The sequence below is a fragment of the Oncorhynchus mykiss genome, chromosome 1, assembly GCF_057628025.1.
Source record: "Oncorhynchus mykiss isolate SJ-2025 chromosome 1, ASM5762802v1, whole genome shotgun sequence".
NCBI classification, from domain to species: domain Eukaryota; kingdom Metazoa; phylum Chordata; class Actinopteri; order Salmoniformes; family Salmonidae; genus Oncorhynchus; species Oncorhynchus mykiss.
Window position 1 is genome coordinate 70,973,279 of NC_143022.1, and position 20,379 is coordinate 70,993,657.

At 42.0% G+C, this 20,379-nt stretch overlaps 1 protein-coding gene across 18 annotated transcripts in view; it reads right to left on the reverse strand.

Annotated features, from left to right (window-relative positions):
* The window catches only part of ldb3a (LIM domain binding 3a), a 69,247-nt gene that overhangs the window by 39,334 nt on the left and 9,534 nt on the right, over nt 1-20,379 (reverse strand). For all 18 annotated transcript variants that reach the window (XM_090238218.1, XM_090238202.1, XM_090238205.1 and 15 more), the window contains exon 3: nt 4,253-4,404. In XM_090238218.1, the coding sequence (XP_090094344.1) occupies nt 4,253-4,404 (152 nt within the window). The remainder of the gene's footprint in view (nt 1-4,252; nt 4,405-20,379) is intronic.

Genomic DNA, 20,379 nt, shown 5'->3' on the forward strand with positions numbered 1-20,379 from the left:
TATTTTACTACAGAAATGCGTACTGTTTCCCCCTAGAGTCTAAGGGCCCGAGGCTGGGTTTCTACTAAGCTAGCCATGTCAAGAACCAGGCTTGCCTAGTTCATGGCAGAAAAATAGCAAAAAAAATGGGTGGGTCCCAGTGTAAATCAGTGACACCTCACTACACGTCAAACCAATCAAATGCCTTGCTTGGGCGGAGCACCAGTAGTGCTCACTAGATTAGTGTCATAGGTGCAACAGTGAGTGACGATTATTTTTTACAGTCTATGGTGAGGATGGCCGGGAAATCGCAGATTAAAAACCCATCAAAATTGTGTATAGAGCACACTTCTGACAAAACACAATTAAGCTTTTCGTCCATTTTCTGCAATGGTGCAAAATAGCATACGGAACAACTCTTTGCAAAATGTGTCAATCCCTGTCTGAAAACAGTGACAAACATAACACGTAGCACCAACAGGCATGTGGTAGAAAGGTTCTTGAAATGTAGCATCCAATCAAGATCTTGTCGCTGGGAGTCAGCGGACCATTCTTAACCGTTTTTGCAATACAAAATTCTTTAGACTTCCAGGCGTGACAGTGACGTGACTAAGCTAGCATATGGAATTGTTTTAAGATGGTCATACCAAGGATAATTTAGCTATTTGATTCAGAATTGTATGTATAAAAAATTATATTGAAAAATATTATGTTGAAACATTGAATTTGGCCTTACTGCTATTAGCCCAAAGAAACGCAATGAATAACTGATAGTCAAGATGTTTATCAAAAGGAAGTATGTTTTGAAGTATTAGTCCTATATCTGAGTGATATAAGAAAGCTTATTTTACCGTGGAATTACCAGTATACCTTGAACATGGAAATGCACTATTCACTTCTAGAAATGTTTCGGCTCGGTGCCGCCTTATTAGCGTTCGGACGCTACAGACGTTTTCGTGAGAAGACAGATTTTTGAGATGTCTCCTGGTCTGACAAACACCTCTGTTGCTCTGCCACCTTCCACCGCAGATGCAGAAGGCCGATTGAGTTTGGATTGAGACGCAGCCCGTGCAGATATCTCTATCTTAAACAGATTTTGATGGGGATTTTTTTATGTATTATGCCTCGAGCAGAGCCTGGCGGCACCTCTAGCCCCTTGATGATGTGAGGCCTGAGGCAATTGTCTCTTCTGCCTAATGGCAAGTCCGCCAGTGCTAACATCTCACCCTAGACATTCAGCAGTCTATCATTAGGATGTAATTGGCTGATTGTATGATATAGGAAGCATTCATATCACACATGCACACTACAGCTATATTGCGGTGATTTTTTTCATTAGCACTTTATCTGGTCTCTGCAACCTTGGAAGTCATGTGTGTGTGTGTGCACGTGTAAGTAATTGAAGGCATCCACTGTGTTTGCCGTAGTTTAAACGGCAGGTGGTGAATCAGCAGTAGTCACGCCTTGCAGCAAAGCAAATTCAAATGAATGAAAAGACGACATGGTATTAAGGACACATGGTTTCACCTACAGTTGAAGTCGGAAGTTTACATAAACCTTAGCCAAATACATTTAAAGTCAGTTTTTCACCATTTCTGACATTTAATCCTAGTAAAAATTCCCTGTCTTAGGTCAGTTAGGATTACCACTTTATTTTAAGAATGTGAAATGTCAGAATAATAGTATAAAGAATGATTTATTTCAGCTTTTATTTCTTTCATCACAATCCCAGTGGATCAGAAGTTTGCATTCACTCAATTAGTATTTGGTAGCATTGCCTTTAAATTGTTTAAATTGGGTCAAACGTTTCGGGTAGCCTTCCACAAGCTTCCCACAATAAGGGGTGAATTTTGGCCCATTCCTCCTGACAGAGCTGGTGTAACTGAGTCAGGTTTGTAGGCCTCCTTGCTCACACACGCATTTTCAGTTCTGCCCACAAATGTTCTATGGGATTGAGGTCAGGGCTTTGTGATGGCCACTCCAATACCTTGACTTTGTTGTCCTTAAGCCATTTTGCCACAACTTTGGAAGTATGCTTGGGGTCATTGTCCATTTGGAAGACCCATTTGCGACCAAGCTTTAACTTCCTGACTGATGTCTTGAGATGTTGCTTCAATATATCCATCCTCATGATGCCAACTATTTTGTGAAGTGCACCAGTCCCTTCTGCAGCGAAGCACCCCACAACATGATGCTGCCACACCCGTGCTTCACAGTTGGGATGGTGTTCTTCGGCTTGCAAGCCTCCCCGTTTTCCCTCTAAACATAACAATGGTCAATATGGCCAAACATTTCTATTTTTGTTTCATCAGACCAGAGGACATTTCTCCAAAAAGTCTGATCTTTGTCCCCATGTGCAGTTTCAAACCGTAGTCTGGCAGTTTTGGAGCAGTGGCTTCTTCCTTGCTGAACGGCCTTTCAGGTTATGTTGATATAGGACTCGTTTTACTGTGTATATAGATACTTTTGTACCGGTTTCCTCCAGCATCTTCACAAGGTCCTTTGCTGTTGTTCTGGGATTGATTTGCACTTTTCGCACCAAAGTACGTTCATCTCTAGGAGACAGAATGCATCTTCTTCCCAAGCGGTATGACAGCTGCGTGGTCCCATGGTGTTTATACTTGCATACTATTGTTTGTACAGATGAACGTGGTACCTTCAGGCATTTGGAAATTGCTCCCAAGGATGAACCAGACTTGTGGAGGTCTACAATTTTTTTCTGAGGTCTTGGCTGATTTCTTTTGATTTTCCCATGATGTCAAGCAAAGAGGCACTGAGTTTGAAGGTAGGCCTTGAAATACATCCACAGGTACACCTACAACTGACTCAAATTATGTCAATTAGCCTATCAGAAGCTTCTAAAGCCATGACATCATTTTATGGAGTTTTCCAAGCTGTTTAAAGTCACAGTCAACTTAGTGTATGTAAACTCCTTACCCACTGGAATTGTGATACAGATACATAAATGAAATAATCTGTCTGTAAACAATTGTTGGAAAAATGACTTGTGTCATGCACGAAGTATATATCCTAACTGACTTGCCAAAACTATAGTTTGTTCACAAGAAATTTGTGGAGTGGTTGAAAAACAAGTTAATGACTCCAACCTAAGTGTATGTAAACTTCCGACTTCAACTGTATATTCATTTTGCAGCGATGGGCCTTCTCTGCTAAATTATTGCCACCACTCCCCAAAAAAATATGATTTTTTTCAGGATGGTAAAAATGTTTTCAGTTTCAACTTAAAACAACTACAACACATAGTGCCTTTAGAAATAATTCACACCCCTTGACTTGTTCACATTTTGTTGTTACAGCCTGAATTGAAAATTAATAAAAATATAAAAAAATGTTGTCATTGGCCTACACACAGTACAACATAATGTTGAAGTGGAATACAGTTTTTCGAATTATTTTACAAATTCATTAAAAATGAAGAGCTGATATGTCTTCAGTCAACTCCTTTGTTATGGCAAGCCTAAAGTTCAGCAGTAAAATTTGATCTCAAAAAGTCACATAATAAGTTGCATGGACTCACCCTGTATGCAATAATAGAGTTTAACATGATTTTTGAATGACTACTTCATCTCTGTACTCCACACATGCCGATAATTGTAAGGTCCCTCAGTTGAGCAGTGAATTTCAAACATATATTCAACCACAAAGACCAGGGAGGTTTTCCAATGCCTAGCAAAGAAGGGCACCTATTGGTAGATGGGTAAAAAATAAAATTTTCTGTGAGATATGGGTCAGTACACAAGCATTTGTTCCAAACTAAATCAATTCAAGCATGGTCCACAGACCGATGCTGCATGCTAATAATATTGTTACACTGATTTTCTTTTTCCTATAGTAACATTGACAAAAAAAAATTACTAAGTGCACTTCTGGTTATTTCTATGGGGAGCACACTGTGTCAGAGGGAAAAATAGTGACATTGTATTATGTATATCCAATGATAAAAGTATACCAAAGCCATCTTTGGTTCTCTAGTTTTAGCCAGGACAACAGGTGTACAAATATAATTATTTATATTCCCTCCCTCCATACATTCCCTCTCTCCTCAGATGACAGAAAGGCCACATCTCTACCTCTAAAAAGATCTGAGGCAGCCCACTCTGTCTCCCTGTGCGTGTTTAAAACGACACCTAATATCTCTGTCTGATCATCAATTATGCCACTATAAGAGTTGGCCCTCAGAGAGGAGAGGGTGTGTGTGTGTGTGTGTGTGTGTGTGTGTGTGTGTGTGTGTGTGTGTGTGTGTGTGACGTACTTCTGCATGGTGAGGGCCAGGTTGAAGCTGGCAGACTTGATCTTGTTCTGGGCCTCTAGGTGGGTCATGCCTTCAGTGCTGACCCCGTCGATGGCCACGATGATGTCACCCTGGATCAGGTTTCCCTGCTGTGCCTTACTCCCTGGGGTGATCTGTGGACGGTCAGCACACACATAGGTCAATCATAATGTGCTTTGTCAAATGGACACTAGTGCTAAGCGATTAACCAAAATGTCTAAACATAAAAAATAAAATACAAAAAACAGCTAATTGACAGACATCAGTTCAATTATTATAATAACATTTTGTTCTGTTTTATTCTGTGAGCTTGATGGTCAGTTTCTATAGAGAGAAATTAGATCAACCCCAAACTTTGAAATTTAGTAAGGAGTTGTAGTTTCCAACAGGCCAATATTCTACATAGTTTAGTGCAAAAAATGTGGTGATTAACTACAATGACCATAATCCATTGTCCGCCCGCTTACTTGCACAGTCTCGGTCTGTGTGGAGCAGACACTAAGAGCTTGTTGAATGAGAGACAACGCACGAGAGGGATAAAATCAGTTGCATTGCAGGACTTCCTCTACCTGAAAATACATGATGTAAGTGATTGATAGTTGGTATTCAACAGTCATAAAAGTATGCCTTATTTACTACCACTTAATCACAGCAGAGAAGTAAATATCTTAGGTCAATGAAATGGGAATGGAATTGATCAATGGTGTTATGAGTGAGCTGCCTGTCACGTAGGGCTCGGCTTAAGTCTCTCAGAGGTGCAAAGCCTCCTGCCAGTCACAGTCAGGTGGAGCCCGACAACCTGTTTACACTGGACACAATAAGAGGACACAAGTGTACAGGCAGGCCTCCATGTCTAATCTTTGACAGCTGACTACATAACCTAACATGCGGAATATTCTGTGATTATTACATTATCTCAGTTGTAGTACAGTATGTTATTATGGGTGTAGAAGACAGAACTTGGACGATCAGTTCATCAGTAATCACGGTCACACTTTATTTGGATAGTCCAGAAAGTCCATCTGTAGATGCTCAATAGATGGTCATACTATCACCAAACTATCTGTTGATAAGCAACTGCGTGCTATGGTTTGGTTTAGAATAAGGGTTACGTTTAGGGTTAGGATAAGGGTTAAGGTTAGGGTTAGGGTTAGTAGATACACTATATATACACAAAAGTATATGGACATACCTTGAAATTAGTGGACTCGGCTATTTCAGCCACACCCGTTGCTGACGGGTGTATAAAAGCACACAGCCATGCAATCTCCATAGACAAAACATTGGCAGTCAAATGTCCTTACTGAAGAGCTCAGTGACTTTCAATGTGGCATCATCATAGGATGCCACCTTTCCAACAAGTCAGTTCATTAAATTTCTGCCCTGCTAGACCCGGTCAACTGTGTTGTTATTGGGAATTGGAAACGTCTCTGAGCATTTAAAAAAAAAAACTACTTTTAGTCATTTAGCAGATGCTCTTATCCAGAGCAATTAGGGTTAAGTACCTTGCTCAAGGTTACTGGCCCAACCAGCAACAACGGCTCAGCCGCAAAGTGGTAGGCCACACAAGTTCCAAACTGCCTCTGGAAGCAACGTCAGCAAAATAATTGTTCGTCGGGAGCTTAATGAAATGGGTTTCCATGGCCGAGCAGCCGCACACAAGCCTAAGATCACCATGCGCTCGGCTGGAGTGGTGTAAAGCTCACCGCCATTGGACTCTGGAGCAGTGGGAACGCGTTCTCTGGAGTGATGAATCATGCTTCACCATCTGGCAGTCCGACAGACGAATCTGTCCCCGCGGCAATGTTCCAACATCGAGTGGAAAGCCTTCCCAGAAGAGTGAGGGCTGTTATAGCAGCAAAGGCGGGGACCAACTCCATATTAATGCCCATGATGTTGGAATGAGATGTTCGACGAGCAGGTATCCACATACTTTTACATACTACATTACATGTAGTGTAGTTAGTTGAAATGTTAATGATACTCCATCTGTAGATGCTCTACAGACTAATCTAAATAAAGTGTTAGCGTAGTCACCAATGCGATTCATGCCTCCGAACAAACCAGGAAACATCTAATTAAGTGCCCAGGATCATTGGTACACTGGAAACTATCTGTAATGTCCACCATTTAATGATGAAACTAGGGGAGAAAGGATGGGGAGGCTTCCAGACCACTCATTAGCCGATTTATCAGAGGCAGGGTTTTATTTATTTTTATTTTTGCCTCCCCCCTCTTTAACCCTCCAGTTTTGACACCATCTGCCCTCGTTTATAAAAACCACCCTCGCCCCAAAATATCCCTCCTGATAAAAACCCTTACCTCACCTAATCTCATGGTCTTTATCCCCATATTTTACTCCCAGAAGTAGTACACAGTAATTGGCTGCTTCCTGTTCAAACTGCCTGACATTTCTTACTTACCCACTTTTCATATTCCCGCAATAATTTCCATCATTCAGGAAGAGAGGAATAAAAGAGCGAGAGAAGTGAGAGAGCTCTCATAAAGCAATCTAACTGACTAAATCCCTTGAGTGGAAAATGAAAGTCAGGTTGGCTTATTCATTATTACTGTTAAAAGAATATGGAATAACATTGCAACAATAGGGTCTGTGTGCACTTTCATCAAAGTGAAGAGAGTGAGTCGGCTGTAGACCGAGACACACTTCATTCATTAGAATGAGAACCTTTATTTCACTAGGCAAGTCAGTTTAAGAAAAAATCTTATTCACAATGACGGCCTACCCCAGCCAAACCCGGACGATGCTGGGCCAATTGTGCCTCGCCCTATGGGACTCCCAATCACGCCCGGATGTGATTCAGCCTGAATTCGAACCAGGGACCGCACCTCTTGCACTGAGATGCAGTGCCTTAGACCGCTGTGCCACTCGGAAGCCAAGATGAATGGCACAGACTTCACAGAGAAGAGAGAAATGCAAATGAGCACAGAAAATGGAGAAGTGAATGGGCACTGACTTCAGAGAAGTGCAAATAAGATTTCAAAATCAAAGTAAACTTTAGCATTAAGGGGTTTAGTATCTGTGATAGCTACAACCATTTATGGACTGTTAAATTAATGATATATAGCTATAGAAGTTTTTAAGAATATAACTTATAACTGTCTATGAGTTTGAGAGTGGATACATTTCTCCCGCCCCATCCCTCAGCTGTTTACCAAAAATACAAACAATTGAGTAATCACACACTGTTGCAGACCCGTTTGAGTGTGTTGTTGAAATTTCTCCACTAATCAGTTACATCCAGGGGGGCTTTTCAGCTGTGCATTTCGGGAAACAAGCACCCCCCCTCTTCCTTGTCACTCCTCACAGTTCTATGAATGAAACTAATTCAAATTGGCCTACACCTCATTCCGGTAAAAAACAGACTGTCCCCACAGCGGTGCAGAAGGCTGTCTGAGGCTGGTATCAAGCTCCACCAGCCATCTCGGTCTGTTGCCTTCACATATATCCCTCTCTCGCTATCTCTTCCACTCTCCCCCTCCTTTTCCCTCTTTAATTCCCTTCTTCTTACTCCTTCTCTCTATCCCATTATCTCGCTCCCTTTCTCACACCCTGCTCTCCCTATTTTTCTCTCCCTCTACTCATCACTCTCTCTTTCCCTCCCTCCATCCCTATCCATCTCTCTCTGAGTGAAAAAATTAAATGGGTCCCTGTCTGTATCTCCCTGGGGAGCTCAGTTGTCACTAGGCACGTGCAAGACAGCCTGCAACTAGCTGGTGAGACCACTGTGAAGAGCTCATTTAAAACACACACCAACAGGGAACTGGAACTAACCGGTGTTGGAAAATATATTCTCAGGGCCTTCAGAAAGTATTCACACACCCCTTGATTTTTTTTTACATTGTTGTGTTACAAGGTTGGATTAAAATGTATTTAATTGTCCCTTTTTGTCAACGATCGACACAAAATACTCAAATGTCGAAGTGGAAGAAGAATTCTAACATAGGTAAAAAATGTATAACAAATAAAAACACTAATATATCTTGATTACATAAGTATTCAACCCCCGGGGTCAATTCATGTTAGAATCACCTTTGGCAGCGTGAGTCTAAGAGCTTTGCACACCTGGATTGTACAATATTTACACATTATATATTTTTTCAAGTAGGTTGTTGATCATTGCTAGACAGCCATTTTCAAGTCTTGCCATAGATTATGAAGCTGATTTAAGTCACAACTGTAACTAGGCCACTTGGTACGCAACTCGAGTGTATATTTGACCTTGTGTGTTTTAGGTTATTGTCCTTCTGAAAGGTGATTTTGCCACCCAGTGTCTGTTGGAAAGCAGACTGAACCAGGTTTTCCTCTAGGATTGTGCCTGTGCTTAGTTTATTCTGTTTATTTTCATGCTAAAAACTCCCTAGTCCTTATCGATGACAAGCATACCCATAACATGATGCAGCCACCACCATGTTTGAAAATATGAAGAGTGGTACTCAATGATGTGTTGTGTTAGATTTGCCCCAAACACAACGCTTGGTATTCGGGATAACAATTTATTTTCCACAATATTTGTATTTCTGTTCAGGCTTCCTCTTAGCACTGTCATTTAGGTTAGTATTTCAGGGCAAATACAATGTTGTTGATCTATCCTAAAAAAAATATATATCACAGCCATTAAACTCTAACACCATTTGCCACATAGTGAAATCCCTGAGCGGTTTCCTCCCTCTTCGGCTACTGAGTTAGGAAGGAGGCCTGTATCTTTGTAGTGACTGAGTTTATTGATACACCATCCAAAGTGTAATTAATAACTTCACTATGCTTAAAGGGATTTTCAATGTCTGCTTTTTTTCCACCCATCTACCAATATAGTCCTTCTTTGTGAGGCATTGGAAAACCTCCCTGGTCTTTGTGGTTAAATCTGTTTGAAATTCACTGCTTGACTGAGAGACCTTACAGATAATTGTATCTGTGGGGTACAGAGATGAGATGGTGTTTAACATGATTTTGAATAACTACTTTTTTTTTTTTTTTTTCACCTTTATTTAACCAGGTAGGTCAGTTGAGAACAAGTTCTCTATTACAACTGCGACCTGGCCAAGATAAAGCAAAGCAGTGCGACAAAAACAACAGAGTTACACATGGGATAAACAAACATACAGTCAATAACACACAGAGTGAGTCCATGCAACTTATGTGACTCGTTAAGCAAATCTTTACTCCTGAACTTATTTATGCTTGCCATAACAAAAGGTTTGAAAACTTATTGACTCAAGACACGTCTGCTTTTTATTTTTTAGTCATACATTCTTTTTTTTTAAAAGAAATCCACTGACATTATGGGGTATTGTGCGTAGGCCAGTAACAAGAAAGATTAATTTATTTCAGCTTTTATTTCTTTCATCACATTCCCAGTGGTTCAGAAGTTCACATACACTCAATTAGTATTTGGTAGCATTACCTTTAAATTTGTTTAACTTGGGTCAAATGTTTCCGGTAGCCTTCCACAAACTTCCCAAAATAAGTTGAGTGAATTTTGGCCCATTCCTCCTGACAGAGCTGGTGTAACTGAGTCAGGTTTGTAGGCCTCCTTGCTTGCACACGCTTTTTCAGTTCTGCCCACACATTTTCTATGGGATTGAGGTCAGGGCTTTGTGATGACCACTCCAATGCCTTGACTTCGTTGTCCTTAAGTCATTTTGCCACAACTTTGGAAGTATGCTTGGGGTCATTGTCCATTTGGAAGAACCATTTGCGAACAAGCTTTAACTTCTTGATTAATGTCATGAGATGTTGCTATAATATATCCACATAATTTTCCTCCTCACGATGCCATCTATTTTGTGAAGTGTACCAGTCCCTCCTGCAGCAAAGCACCCCCACAACATGATGCTGCCACCCCTGCTTCACAGTTGGGATGGTGGTCTTCGGCTTGCAAGCCTCCCCCTTTTCCCTCCAAACATAACGATGGTCATTATGGCCAAACAGTTCCATTTTTGTTTCATAAGATCAGAGGACATTTCTCTAAAAAGTACGATCTTTGTCCCCATGTGCAGTCGCAAACCGTAGTCTGGCTTTTTAATGGCGGTTTTGGAGCAGTGGCTTCTTCCTTGCCGAGCGGCCTTTCAGGTTATATCGATATAGAACTCGTTTTACTGTGAATATAGATACTTTTGTACCGGTTTCCTCCAGCATCTTCACAAGGGCCTTTGCTGTTGTTCTGGGATTGATTTGCACTTTTCGCACCAAAGTACGTTCATCTCTAGGAGACAGAATGCGTCTCCTTCCTGAGTGGTATGACGGATGCATGGTCCCATGGTGTTTATACTTGGTACCATGTTCATCTGTACAAACAATAGTACGCTTCAGGCGCTTGGAAATTGCTCCCAAGGATGAACCAGACTTGTGGGCGTCTACAATTCTTTGATTTTCCCATGATGTCAAGCAAAGAGGCACTGAGTTTGAAGGTAGGCCTTGAAATACATCCACAGGTACACCCCCAATTGACTCAAATTATGTAAATTAGCCTATCAGAAGCTTCTAAAGCCATGACATCATTTTCTGGAATTTTCCAAGCTGTTTAAAGGCACAGTCAACTTAGTGTATGTAAACTTCTGACCAACTGGAATTGTGATACAGTGAATTATAAGTGAAATTATCTGTCTGTAAACAATTGTTGGAAAAATTACTTATGTCATGCACAAAGTAGATGTCCTAACCGACTTGCCAAAACTATAGTTTGTTAACAAGAAATGTGTGGAGTGGTTGAAAAAAAGAGTTTTAATGACTCGAACCTAAGTGTATGTAAACTTCCCACTTCAACAGATAATGTCTTAGATTTATATCTATCTATCTAACAGAATGATTAAGTGATTTGTATTTCCTGCAGCTTCCTGAAGAGGCAATGAGAATGCCCCTGTCTGTGTATGATGTGCGCATCTACCGCTTTGTGTAACCGTTAGCGATGATGCTAATGAAAACAGTCTTCTGATAGGTCTAGATGGAAAAGCTTTCCCAAAAACCTTCAATTAAAATGTTAACTTCAAAGTTGCCCATGCTTACCTGGCAGAATGGTATCATGATTATTTGCATTAATCCAGTGAGTATTTGCAAACTCTACCATCACATATGCACTACAAAAACACTGATAAACAACAGCCTCTTGCTAGGTGTGCACTTGAATTAAAGGGTAACTACACCCCTAAACAAATATTATCAGATTTTTCCAAGACCTCAAAAGGGGTCTCCTCATGCGGCTGAAGCATTATTGTGGACTTAAAAACATGCAATGTTGTTGTTTTTCCATTGCAAAAAAAAGGGAAAAACAGCCCCCCCCCCCCAAGAAATACACATTTATTTTTCAAAAATAAAATACATAATTGGAAGAACAATGGCATTTATTATATTGCAGTGATCCTGTACATAAGACTTTAATCTCAAGACAGGTTCAAATATTAAACACGGAGCCTGCTGCTGTATTTAGTGGGGAGTCCTGAGTACCGCAGAGGAAACTAACCATTGGAACAGGGAATGTAACCGATGACAATCTCCTCTGTGAACAGAGGTAATAAGGACATTCCTGGTGTACACTACATTTTTATAGATGGGTCACTGCTAAACCACAATCTAAGGCCCTTCAAAAGCCTTCGATGGCCATTAATGGCTATTGATTGCCCCACACTCAATTGGTAAAACTGACTTTCTATTCTACTGCCAAAACCACTGCTGGATCACAGAGTGGTTTGTCATAAAATCCTGTCCCTAAATAAAGTGTTTCTTGATCATGGTAAAGGAAAATCTCCTGAGCCAGTCATAATGTATTACTGGAGCTCCTAGACATTGTGTCCGTGCTGTTTCTCAGATTAATATTGAGGGAAAAGAATGATGACAGTCATCGTTTATGACAGGGTCCAGGACAATTGACAGGAGCTTATTAATATAATTTATGCTTTATAAAAGGTTGTGATTAAAATAATAATTTGAAAAAGAGACTAAAACGCCACAATGTTTTAACAAAAATAGTTTCTCCCCCCCCAAAAAAAAATCTGATCAAGCCCCTCTAAATATTTATTATTATCATCATCCATGAATAAATCAAACTGTACTCAGTGAATGTCCGAAAATGTGTCATTAGTCTGAGGGGACAGACTATAGGGACAGACCAAGGAACCGAGAGACTGGCAGGTTCTTACTGCTAACCTACAAAGCATTACATGGGCTTGCTCCTACCTATCTTTCCGATTTGGTCCTGCCGTACATACCTACACGTACGCTACAGTCACAAGACGCAGGCCTCCTAATTGTCCCTAGAATTTCTAAGCAAACAGCTAGAGGCAGGGCTTTCTCCTATAGAGCTCCTTCTTTATGGAATGGTCTGCCTACCCATGTGAGAGACGTAGACTCGGTCTAAAACCTTTAACTCTTTACTGAAGACTCATCTCTTCAGTGGGTCATATGAATGAGTGTAGTCTGGCCCAGGAGTGTGAAAGTGAACGGAAAGGCACTGGAGCAACAAACCGCCCTTGCTGTCTCTGCCTGGCCGGTTCCCCTCTCTCCACTGGGATTCTCTGCCTCTAACCCTATTACAGGGGCTGAGTCACTGGCTTACTGGTGCTCTTCCATGCCGTCCCTAGGAGGGGTGCGTCACTTGAGTGGGTTGAGTCACTGACGTGATCTTCCTGTCTGGGTTGGCGCCCTCCCTTGGGTTGTGCCGTGGCGGAGATCTTTGTGGGCTATACTCGGCCTTGTCTCTGGATGGTAAGTTGTTGGTTGAAGATATCCCTCTAGTGGTGTGGGGGCTGTGCTTGGCAAAGTGGGTGGGGTTCTGTCCTGCCTGTTTGGCCCTGTCCGGGGGTATCATCGGATGAGGCCACAGTGTCTCCTGACCCCTCCTGTCTCAGCCTCCAGTATTTATGCTGCAGTAGTTTATGTGTCAGGGGGCTAGGGTCAGTCTGTTATATCTGGAGTACTTCTCCTGTCTTATCCGGTGTCCTGTGTGAATTTAAGTATGCTCTCTATAATTCTCTCTTTCGGAGGACCTGAGCCCCTAGGACCATGCCTCAGGACTACCTGGCATGATGGCTCCTTGCTGTCCCCAGTCCACCTGGCTGTGCTGCTGCTCCAGTTTCAACTGTTCTGTCTGCGGCTATGGAACCCTGACCTGTTCACCGGACGTGCTATTTGTCCCAGACCTGCTGTTTTCAACTCTCCAGAGACAGCAGGAGCGGTAGAGATACTCTTAATGATCGGCTATGAAAAGCCAACTGACATTTACTTTGTGACATCGGCTGATGTAAATACATTTGATTGATAAATATACGTTGTATTTACAATGGTGTTTGTGCTCCACTGGTCAGTCAAGTCAACTCTATTACAATTGGTGCCATAGAGGACAAGATAGTTGTTTGATCAAAGAGTTACTAGTGACCCTCTCCATCTTACAGTCAAGGTGACCATCAGGGTCACGCCGTAATAATGCAGGAAATGAGATAACACAGAGATTACATTGCTACTGGAGTAAAACATGCAACAGGTGTTGCTCCATTTTTTAGACAATCTTTCCCCCAATGATGACTAAAATGGAAAACGTCTTGCATCAATAAATGAGTAGAATCCCCCCCGCTGACTAAATAAGCTACAAAATCCAAGTTCATTGAAACTTCTGTTTCTCACTGGAGCCACCAAGCAAGTAAGAAGACGAAATGTTGGGGCAACCAGGAAAAACAAAGGGCTTGAGAGAGAGGGTGAGGAGTGGATTACCAACTGGCTCACAAAACCTGTACCAACCGTCCACCCCGACTCTGGTCTATTGATATCTGGGTGAATGGCTGGCTGATATGCCAGCTCAAATCTCCTGTGCACTCACAACACACAAAGGACTGGCCTGTTCTATGGGCCAGGCAAAGACCATGGGGGAAAGTGGGGGCACAGAGAGAGAGAGAGAGAGAGAGAGAGAGAGAGAGAGAGAGAGAGGAGAAATATATAGCCATAATGACATTTCAAATGTCTCTATTCCTTTGGAAGGTTTATGAGTGTTTACTGTTCCTCTTTTATTTCACTTTTGTTTATTATCTATAACATATGTTGCCAATAAAGCCCTTTGACTTGAAAGAGATAAAGGCAAAAGGGAAGCAAATAGAGAGAGAAAGAAAGAGGGAAATCAGTAAAGAGTCAGAAGTACAGTAGCTAACTAAAGAGTGATCGCCAGCCAAAGAGCTACAGTATCGATATGCTGAAATGAGGCCCCACACTCTTGTATCACAGTTTCACTGGCCTGCCACGATGTAATCGCTTCATCAGATCATGGTTTGATTCATATTTTGTTCATTATGGGGTTGTCCACTTATCATGACACAGAACTTCTGATTTGATTCATCTATGTGTCCCCAACACATTTGATTCAATACGTATTAATTCAAACTGCTCTTTCACAAGATCATTCTGTATTAATTCAAACTGCTCTTTCACAAGATCATTCTGTATTAATTCAAACTGCTCTTTCACAAGATCATTCTGTATTAATTCAAACTGCTCTTTCACAAGATCATTCTGTATTAATTCAAACTGCTCTTTCACAAGATCATTCTGTATTAATTCAAACTGCTCTTTCACAAGATCATTCTGTATTAATTCAAACTGCTCTTTCACAATATCATTCTGTATTAATTCAAACTGCTCTTTCACAAGATCATTCTGAGGTTTCAAAAGTACACCCAATGCTTTTACATAAATTAACATAAATTAACAACAGGTTTATGAGAGGGAAACACTTAAAAACCCAGAAGTTCTCTTGCTAGTACGGTATTAATTTCAGGGGAAAATAAGGTCTACACCATATTTACACAGAATAAAGTGTTTCATTTGTCCAAAATATGTGTCATTTTACAAGTCACATACTTGAAGACCAAAGCTTGAGTCTTAGGTTAGTTTCTGCTAGCAAGCGCAAAAAGAATCAGGGTGACCCGATATCCTATCCCCCACACCACTGCTCTACCCAGCAGTCCTAGTCTGCCTTGGGAAAGCCTCAATGCTTCTTCACAGGTCAACAGTCCAGATTACCTCTCAGTAACAGCAATTAAACCCCATGAGAACACAGCCATCATAGGCTCCAGGAGACATTAACCCACCGCTGACACCAATGGACAGCTAAGAGAGGCTGAGTTAAGTCCCAACCCGGTCCCCTGACCCCTGAAGGGGTGGAGGTGGGCACTGTTGGTATATATAGCCCTCACAATCTGCCGAGCAGCGCTGACCTTCAGTGGCTTGCTAAAAACAGCCTTGCCTGTCAGCAGCCCCAGTCACTGGCTCTCGTACCACAGGCCTGGGGGGGGGGTGCTGGAATGCAGAGGCCTGTGAGACCCGGGCTAACATCACAGACACATTATCAAACTGAGTCAGCAGCCTACTGACTGCTCAGGACCTCAATCTTCAGTCTGCTACTGTGGGGGGAGGGTTGCATCTTGTTTAGAGTTGCAGCGAGCTTGATTGATAGGAAGAGGGAATTTAACTGGGGAGGAAGATACGGCCCATAAAACTATTTAACTGGGGAGGAAGATACGGCCCATAAAACTACACATAAACCCGTATGGATTCGGAGAAGTGGGGGAATTCAGACCGCACAGTAAATTGAAAGGGTACAAACTGCATCAAGCAGACCTTGTTAAATCCTGGGTGCAAGGGGAGGAGTTTGACATTCATCTAATGTACACCAGATGGGTTTAGAGGGTGTGCCTTGTCTGCTGGTTCTAAGACAGGTACAGTATTTAAGTCTAGTGTATGACACTGATTTATGGCAAATCTACAAGGCCGACGCTCTACAAAGGTTTAACAACTCAGCGGTCCAAGGGTAAAACAGACAGTGCTATTCTACTAGATATTGCCTATAAACATGATGTGCTTCACCCTCACACAAGGTTGCATTTAGCCTACGCTAAGATAATTAGACGCGTTTAGTGATGGCTGGATGGTGTACTGTTTTTACTGATTTGAATGAACGAATCAGCTCGTCAAATCCACCTTGTCACAGACAGGGTCACATACCCAACATGAGGATCAGTGTATGAGAGGCAATGACTCGAAAGTTTGAAAGCATGGCCCCATTTGCCCTCGATCTCGGGCCGACACTCAAACAGAAAGAACATAATCACCCGCATCCACTCAAGGGGATGTGTTCATCTGTCAATATCAAGTCTCACAGGCAGACTAAAGGCCGTAAGCAATGACCACTTTACCGCAACATACTATAGCCAAGAAGCTTTAACTAAAACTGTCAGATGAGCCCTTCTGTGTTGGATAACCAGCCCTCCCTCAATTGAAACAAATACTATTGCGGAAGGTAAGAAGACACTCGAAACTCAACAACCTAGGCCACTGCCCAGGGGAGGAGAAGAGACACATTTTAATAGCAACATGACACAGCTGAGCCCGCAAACTGCAAACAGAATTTCCGTAAAGGATGATTACAGATCAGATTAAAGCCTGTTGTAAAACGTGATCTTCTGAGGCTATATTGGAGGACAGTCGAAGAAGCTCAAATAAATTACATTTTGTTTTAATCACTTTCATGAGTCCCATAAACTTCTTGATAACATGAATTGTTGCGAGCCAAGGTGTCCTAACAGACAACGTAGAATAGAAAGGATCATATCACAACCAGCAATCCTGCATGTGCCTCTCAATAGCGTGGGTAGAAGACACATTTCAATTGTACAACTAACTAGGTATGCCCCTCTTCCAATTCAGTGCTATTCTCCTTACTGTACCCCAGAGATTTGCTATGTACACATTTTGCATTCCGAGATAATGGATTTCCTTGCTGACATTTCTCTCAGACATCTTATGAAGGCCACATTAGTTTTTAATCGCAGTCCAATATTAAAAGGAAATGTCATAGTGCTCCCTCATAACTATGGGGAATTTATAATCCAATAAAATGGTGACTCACATCCGAGGAACTACAGGAAAAGGCGGGCTGAACAGGCCCCCATTATGATTGACGGGGCTGTAGTGTAGCGGGTCGAGAGTTACAAGTTCCTTGGTGTACACATCACCAACGAACTATCATGGTCCAAACACACCAAGACAGTCGTGAATAGGGCACAACAACACCTTTTCCCCCTCAGGAGACTGAAAAGATTTGGCATGGGTCCCCAGATCCTCAAAAAGTTCTACAGCTGCACCACCGAGAGCATCCTGACCGGTTGCATCACCGCCTGGTATGGCAACTGCTCAGTATCTGACCATAATGTACTGCCCAGTACATCACTGGGGCCAAGCTTCCTGTCATCCAGGACCTATATAATAGGCGGTGTCAGAGGAAAGCCCATAAAATTGTCAGAGACTCCAGTCACCCAAGTCATAGACTGTTTTCTCTGCTACCGCATGGCAAGCGGTACTGGAGCGCCAAGTCTAGGATCAAAAGGCTCCTCAACAGCTACTACACCCAAGCCATAAGACAGCTGAACAATTAATCAAACGTACACCAGACTATTTACATTGCCCCCCCCTACATTTGTTTTGAACATTGCTGCTCCTCGCTGTTTTTATCTATGCATAGTCACTTCACCCCCACCTACATGTACAAATGACCTCAACTAACCTGTAGCCCCGCCCACTGACTCAGTACCAGTACCCCCTGTTACTTTTTATTATTATTAATTTTTTACCTCTGTTTATCTGGTAAATATGTTCTTAACCAATAGTGCAGTTCAAATAGAGTTAAGGGCTTGTAAGTAAGCATTTCACTGTAAGGTCTACACTTGTATTCAGCGCATGTGACAAATACATTTTGATTTGATGAGTCGTTCTCTTGAGGACAACAGAGACAGCAGCTGATTTTTCTCACACAAAGAAGCCAAGTCACATGCAAGCCAGCCAGGACCGGAATGTGGACAAATTAAGTGCCCCACTTGAAAACAGAGGACATTTTTTTTGAAAGGCCCCTCTTCCAACAAGGTTTATTTTCATCCCAACATCACAGTGTCCCACTTGAAAACTGCAGAAATATTTTTGAAAGGCCCCTCTTCCAACAAGGTTTATTTTCATCCCAGCCTCACAGTGAGGTATTTATCACGGTCTGCTGCTTGATATTATAGCAGGGTTTCAAGTTCATGCTTCCCATGTGGTATCTGCTTTAGCATCACTCCTGTTTTCACCTCTACACCAGGGGTGTGAAACTTACGGCCCGGGCGCTCCAATCCGGCCCGCGGGTGGTTGGAGTCATTTTTTTTTTATTAATTGAAACTGTGTAGAAATGATAATGGACCTACATTCATACAGTTTATTGATGGTCCAGCACACTAATAATCATTAGACAGTCAGAGAGCATTAAAAATTCCAAAAACAATAGAGAGAGGACAATTTTTTGCAAATGTTTGCAAATGTTGATGGCAAGGAACCGGGGCGGCAGGGTAGCAACAGACTGAGCTCAAATGCTTTAAACTTGAGCCAAGAATTGAAATTACATTTCACATGCAAAGGTGATGGTATCTAATTCATAGCCTATACATGAATAAAAATATATGTTTGAAATGTAATGAATTAGCACCTTTTGGAAGAGAGGTCATTGAACCAGGTATTTTGTATAAAGTTAGACAGAGCTCTTAACCCGTTTCAGTATACCCAAAGCCAGACCTAGAGTTTAAGACATGCTCCAGAACATTCGCGACTACCAAGTATTTTCAAAACCTCCCGCTTTGGGTTGGATGTGTCAATGTGTAGTTCATACTTTGAGCACAATTACGGTCTTCCCTCAATTAGCCACAAAACCCATAGTTTGAAAGAAAATGTTTTTCTGGATAACCTTGGTTTCATCAGTCCAGAGAATCTTGTTTCTCATGGCCTGAGTGTCTTTAGGGGCCTTTTGGCAAACTCCAAGCGGGCTCTACCATAACTCTACCATAAAGGCCTAATTGGAGTTCTGCAAAGATGGTTGTCCTTCTGGAAAGTCCTCCCATCTTCACAGAGGAACCCTGGAGCTCTGTCAGAGTGACCATCGGTTTCTTGGTTACCTCCCTGACCAAGGCTCTTCTCCCCAGATTGCTTACTTTGGCCGGGTGGCCAGCTCTATGAAGAGTCTTGGTGGTTCCAAACGTATTTAATTTAAGAATGATGGAGGCCACTGTGTTCTTGTGGACCTTTTAAAAAATATATGTTTTAGAGTAACATAACATAACAAAATGTGGAATAAGTCAAGGGGTCTGAACACTTAGCTGACTTGCAGGGGCGACAGGTAGAGCGTTGGGCCAGTAACCGAAAGGTTTCTAGATCGAATCCCTGAGCTGACAAGGTCAAAATCGTTCTGCCCCTGAACACTGTTCCTAGGCCATCATTGTAAATAAGAATGTGTTCTGAACTGACTTGCCAAGTTAAATAAAATAAAACAACTTTCTAAATGCACTGTATCTGCACATATGTACGCAATTTTCGAGGACCACTTTTGGCTCGTGAGCTCTACTTTCAGAACTACTGGCTAAAAAGTATACAAAAGTACTCGGAAAATCCATTTAACTATTCTAACCCTGATAAACCCAGCGTAATATACAGTAAAGCATGCAGACAAATGAGAAGAATAATCTACAGCGTCAAAAATGGAATGTTACTTGTGCCCGCATCATGGAAGTTTACTCAACCTTCATAGCTATACTGTTATAATAATGTTTCAGATTTGAATTTTAGTAATGTTTTAAGTCGCTTGAGATGTACTGCACACAGAGCATCTTATAACACAACACATCTTTTTACAGCCATAATCCATCCAACCAGACCTCGCCCCTGGGGATCTGTCTCACAGTGCTAGATCTTATGTAGCCAGCTATATCACGGACATACTGTAACATGACATGGGTAATTGGAACCACCACAGTAGCCGTTGCAGTATGTGTGTACAGGGCTGAGGTTGTGCAGTCCAGGCCGTCACATGTGAGTGACACGAGCAGCAGCTTGGTCATCAGCAATTTAACAGCAATTTAACAACCCAACCCCCCCACCCCCTTAACTTCCCTCTCTATCATACAGTGCATGCAAAGTATGTAGGCTGCAACACAACACACATTCTCTCCCTCTGTCACACCTGGCTATGGAAAAAAAAAAAAGACAGCAGTCATGGACCACCCAAACAAACAGCATTGTCCACCGGTGGGACAGGAAC